Here is a 6,000-nt window from a genome sequence, read left to right on the forward strand (position 1 = left end):
TTGGAGCGAATCATACAAGTTCAGGGTTTTAAATTTATATTGTGGTGACCCACTCCTCTACGCAGTCCAGGTACATTATTGGTGCGAATCATACAAGTTCAGGGTTTTTAATTTATATTGTGGTGACCCACTCCTCTATGCAGTCCAGGTACATTATTGGTGCGAATCATACAAGTTGATGGTTTTCTTATTATATATATTGTGGTGACCCACTCCTCTACGCAGTCCAGGTATATTATTGGTGAGAATCATACAAGTTCAGGGTTTTTAATTTATATTGTGGTGACCCACTCCTCTACGCAGTCCAGGTACATTATTCGGTGCGATTCATACCAGTTGATGGTTTTCTTATTATATATATTGTGGTGACCCACTCCTCTACGCAGTCCAGGTACATTATTGGTGCGAATCATACAAGTTCAGGGTTTTTAATTTATATCGTGGTGACCCACTCCTCTACGCAGTCCAGGTACATGTTTTGGTGCGATTAAGACCAGTTGATGGTTTTCTTATTATATTGTGGGGACCACTCCACTACGCAGTCCAGAAAGATAGCTCGTTGCAACGTTTTGGACTAAGAACTATATTGTGAGGTGTTCAGAATACACGGTAAATTAGTGGAAATGCTTGTTATTGAATGTTATTGAGGTCAATAATAGCGTAGGAGTGAAAATAAGCCCAAAAAATTGATTTTTTAACTTTTTATGCTTTTTTCAAAAAAAATCTGAATCCAAAACCTTAAATCTGAACCAAAACCTTTCGGCAGGTGTTTTGCGAAACAAATCCGAACCCAAAACATCGAGAAAATCCGGATCCCAAACACAAAACACGAGACCTCAAAAGTCGCCCGTGCACATCCCTAGTAGTAACTCACATATAGTAGTAATAACGATGCCAATAGCGACCACAGCTCAACGCGTTTCGTCCCAACACAGTGGGACTTACTCAGGAGCAAAAAAACACATGTTGAACATTCAAAAAAGCCGGCTTTATAACCGGAGTCGCGCCATTTTGGCGCATGCGCAGAACCGCCATCTACTGCGCATGCGCGAAAGAAACTTTATCGATATGTACAATTTTAGAATTGAAGGACAATTCCTCCGTTAGAGACAACAAATTAACTACAGCACACGCATAATGACAGGTACAGTAATACACACAAATAAATACAAGTAAAGGAACAGCCATCCTCAACTATATATATAGATATACAAAGACAAGTAATGTCAAGATGAAAATAACAATAAATCTATATGTGGTCTGTAAAACAATTATTACATAGGCATTTTGACTATAGAATTTGGTAAAAAGGGGCAGTGAATTTACACAAAATTGGATCATTCAAGTTATATGTGAATACTTTAAGCATATGAAATAATCTATACTTAACCTAACCATACTTATGAGAAACATACACACAATCTCAATAAGAATCTGAGTCTAAAAAACACTGATTATGTGAGAAATTATGATCACCCGATGTCTTGATAATAAAGCAAAATGAGCTCCAATAGGAATCATAGAATAAAAAAATATATATATATTAGAATTAATAAAACCGTAGAAATTGGTGTTAGAAAGACATCAAGGAAAGAAGTTTCCAAAATTGATTTTATATATATATATATATATATATATATATATATATATATATATATATATATATATATATATATATAGTAGTGGCAATATGATATTACATAACATTTTAACATTGATGCTGACACTGATGCCGTGTGCTGAATATAACATGAAGATCCCAGTATGGCTACCAATGTTGCAAAGGGCTGTCTGAAGAAGACAATTAAAAATGTCTCAGTCAGTCATACAACTGCTCATTTTTTATCTATGTTTTAATATTTCGATTTTAAAAGGTATTTTAACAAAGTCTAATAAAGTTTATATTCTAGACAATTGTGTTCATGATTTATACTCTATGTTCACCAACATGCATAACATAGCTAAAAACTAATACATTTAGTTTTCTATCCTGTTGTTTGGCTAATCAATTTTACGAAAGTACCCTTTGCTATAAACACAGATTTTAGTAGGAGTAGCCCTCACAAGCAGTATCTTTCTTTTCTTTTTCTTAATAAACGGTTTGTTGTCGGTGATGTTCACAAAACTTCCTCTTTGAATCTTGCATCTGATAAATTGAACCTGACATGTTCATCTTTACTATTAGTCATAAAACCAGTACGGAGCAAACAAAAAAATTTTTTTTTGTTTTTTTTTACATAAATCAGACCTTCCCTGGTGCCACACTATATCCAGTCACACAAGAAACTCCGATACAGACAAAAGAGTACTTACCGAGAGCCACCGACCCAGTTCATAGTCCGTCCGTTTGCAGCAGCCGCGATAGTGCCTCAATAACGGCTAAAGTGCCTCATGAGGTAAATAACGGCTCTGCACGTGACAGATCCGCGAGGCGCTGTGAGTCTATTTTGTGCAGCAGCACTTGTTTGATACTTGTATGTTACTGTTTTAGAGGCAGTCCTTTCACTTACGCTGGGGACCCCTGTTACTATAAATACGTAGATTCTTATTTATACTGTTCTGTTTTACTTCGGTTATTTAAAAATGCCAGTGAGTTAAAACCGGGATTAATACTGCCTCAGAGTAAGAAAGCATGTACACCGATATACATTGGGCACACTCTGCCCCATTGAGGGATCTGATTTGGCCTCCCCAATGTTTCATTTCCTAGGTTTGTCTTGTTTAATTAGGAGTCAATTTAACATTGGTGCCTAGTGTCCCCCTTCCAGAGTTTCTGCATGTGCCGCGTGAAGCCCCAATACCCGGTCCCTATTCTAGGGACTTGGGGGCACATTTATCAATATTCACATAAAGTGAAAAGTAGTTTTCAATCCTTATCGCAATGATAAGGATTGAACTATTTCTCACATTTATGTACAGCCCTGCACAGAAACAGCAGTTCCGAAAAACTGCTGTTTCAGTGATAAAAAAAAAATCATACTTACCCCCCTATTCGGAAGCGCTGTCTCCGGGTCTTCTCTTCACTCTTCAATTGCGCATGTCCAGTTCCAAGAACTGGACATGCGCACACAGATCCCCTCTCGTTGCAGAGAGAGCGCTGAGTGACAGGGAGGGATCATGTGATCCCTCCACACATGTGCTGTACAGCTCTGCTCTTCGGAGCAGAGCTGACAGCATTAGATTTCTTCAATTCCGATGATGTACGGCAGCCTCAGCTGGCGTACATTAACATGACAAGTTCCCGAAAAAAATGTTAGATTGCGGCTAGGAGCAGTCACCATTCTGTTGAATGGTGACTGCTCCCAAAAACGAAGAGGAATGCAAAGCAGCAGATATCCATGATATCTGCTGCGATGCACCCTTAATAAATTTGCGGAGGACAGGAGGACACCTTAATGACCCGTTAAAAGCACTATCGTGCTTTATTAAATATGCCCCTTGGATGCTTAGGCCTGCTAAGTGCAGTGGACTCATGCTGGGCCTGGCAACAGTAGCTAACATTTTGTATCGCTGCATATTGAATTATTTTGCTTCTTTGGGGCACATTTATCAATATTTGCAAAAAATTAAAAATAGTTTTCAATCCTTATCGCATTGATAAAGATTGAACTATTTCTCAAATTTATTAAAAAAAACAAAACAGGAACAGCAATTTCCGATAAACTGCTGTTCCTGTGAAAAAAATAACTTACTTACCACTCCATCTCAGTAATGTGATCCTGGGGGGCTTCTTTATTCCTCCTGTCAAATACTGTGCGCATGCGCTGATTCATAACTCGGGCATGCGCACAGGCATCCACATAGCATTGGCCCGAAGGACCTGGGTCATGTGACAGGGCTGCACACGCAGGGGCGCACGCAGGGGGGGTTTCTGGTTCTGGTTCTCCAGAAACCCCTCCCCTCCGTGAACAAACAAGCACAAAACAGCATGTATTAACATGCTAAACAATGCCCCGACAGCACTGCCGCGGACGCTTCTTTGAGAAGCCTCTGCTCGGTGCTGGCTGCTGTACAGTTCAGAATCCCCAATGGAGCTGCTGCGCATGCGCGTCCGCAGCAGCTCCTCCCTCTCATATCTGCAGGGATTACCGCGCTGGCCTGGTGAAAGGTGAGAGATCACTATGGCCAAATTTACATCTTATACATCTATAGATCGGTAAATAGCAATATTGTATAGTACTCGCAATTTCACACACCAACCCTCAAAAACACCCCCTCTAAACACACCAATAACGTGATAGCACTACACACATAAGGCACACAGACAAGATACACACAGAAACACACACATGTTAAAACTTTTGTCATCTTTGCCTATTTCTTCCATATTTTCTCACTGTAAAATCTTGCCCAGTTTCACAAGATTAGAGGGGAGATCTGTGAAAGTTTCATTTTGTCCAGCTCAAATTGCCATCATGAGGTAAATCATCAATTCCAAAGATTTTAGATGCTTTTACTCTGCTGAGCAGAATCTCCCTTTTGCCACTCGTTTGAATAACTGTGCATCTCAGTTTCCACAGAAAGCCCATTAATATGCATTGCCCATAGATATGAATTGGAAAATCTCAGCCAATCACAAGTAACTAGACTGACTTGGCTTACTGTGACTGTAAGGTATATTTTTTTTCAAGCTTTACGTAGCAGGCTAAAATAGTGGATCCTATAACATATTGGTTATCATCAGCTATTTATATAGCATTATCAATTCCGCAGCGCTGTACAGAGAACTCACATCAGTCCCTGCCCCATTAGAGCTTACAGTCTAAATTCTCTAACATACAACACACAAACAGAGAGAGACAGACTAGGGTCAATGTGTTAGCTGCCAATTAACCTACTAGTATGTTTTGCATATATGTATGTAATAAAGTCCAAACTTGTGTCATGGTATCAATGTTTTTTCTTTATTTTTGTGGTTGTTCATTTTTTTAATGTGCATTAGAAATGCTATTTTGATGTGCGGTATCATTGCTAGTTTAAATACGGAGTGTCAATACTCATTTTAATGAAGGGTTTAGATTGTTTTAATGTATAGTATTTTAGTGTGTAGTAGGAATGATTTTTTATGTTTTATTTTGCTTTGTTCCGAATTCAACCATTTGGAAACCCCCCCTTAAAAATCCTGCGTTTGCCCCTGACACGCGCTGTAAACGATCAGAAATGGTAATGTACGTCAGCCTGAGCTGGCATTCATTACCACAAGTGTAAAAGTTTTTACAAAACTTGGTAAATTACGGTACATAGCAGTCCCCATAGACATATATGGGTACTGCTACGTATTTCAAAAAAAATATGCAAAGCAGCAGATATCTATGATATCTGCTGCAATGCACCAATAATAAATTTGAACAGTACTTAGATTTGCAGCAATCCGTTTTTGGTGGATTTACAGCAATAAAATTATTGATAAATAGGCCCTTTTATGTTGCTGCTTTCTGAAAAATATATTTTGTTTTGTATTTGCTATTAAGCTATATAATTGTGTAAATACTTATATCATACCTTCCAGTTTTTGGCTGTCCCAAATAGTGACCATGTATATACATGAGAATGGGTTGTAGTCATTCTACATGGAGTGTTGCCACATCACTTTTGGCATGCCCCCACCCTGAAAACACCCCCTTCAATTCTACGCACACATGCATGATATTGAAGGAGCATCCGGTAGCAGCATATATCTCCCAACTGTTCTGGAATCGGATATAGTATATGTATTCTGTATGTACAGTATATATATATATTAAAGATGGGCTTTTTCGAATTTTGAGATACCGCGTTGAACCGAATTCGTATTCATATTCAGTACAGATCTCATATCTTCTATATATAGCCCTCCCTCCTGTTCTCAGATGCCATTTTAGAAGCATGTGGATAGAATGTTTGCTGCAGTTCTGTGCTCATAAAGTGCTATGTAGACAGTTGTACAATGAAATAGCTATGTTTTACTGCAAAATCTTAAAATTATTATTATTATTATTATTATTATTAATTTTTATTTAT

General features: G+C 38.3%; 1 protein-coding gene across 4 annotated transcripts in view; it reads right to left on the minus strand.

The window, feature by feature from the left end:
- Positions 1-2,423, minus strand: part of REDIC1 (regulator of DNA class I crossover intermediates 1) — a 176,476-nt gene extending 174,053 nt beyond the window's left edge. For all 4 annotated transcript variants that reach the window (XR_012691321.1, XM_075208833.1, XM_075208831.1 and 1 more), the window contains exon 1: positions 2,314-2,423. Coding sequence is in view for 3 of the 4 variants with exons in the window: in XM_075208833.1 (XP_075064934.1) it covers positions 2,314-2,336 (23 nt within the window). In the remaining variant the exon portion in view is untranslated. The remainder of the gene's footprint in view (positions 1-2,313) is intronic.
- Between the last annotated feature and the right edge of the window lie 3,577 nt (positions 2,424-6,000).

The sequence above is a fragment of the Mixophyes fleayi genome, chromosome 4, assembly GCF_038048845.1.
Source record: "Mixophyes fleayi isolate aMixFle1 chromosome 4, aMixFle1.hap1, whole genome shotgun sequence".
NCBI lineage: Eukaryota > Metazoa > Chordata > Amphibia > Anura > Limnodynastidae > Mixophyes > Mixophyes fleayi.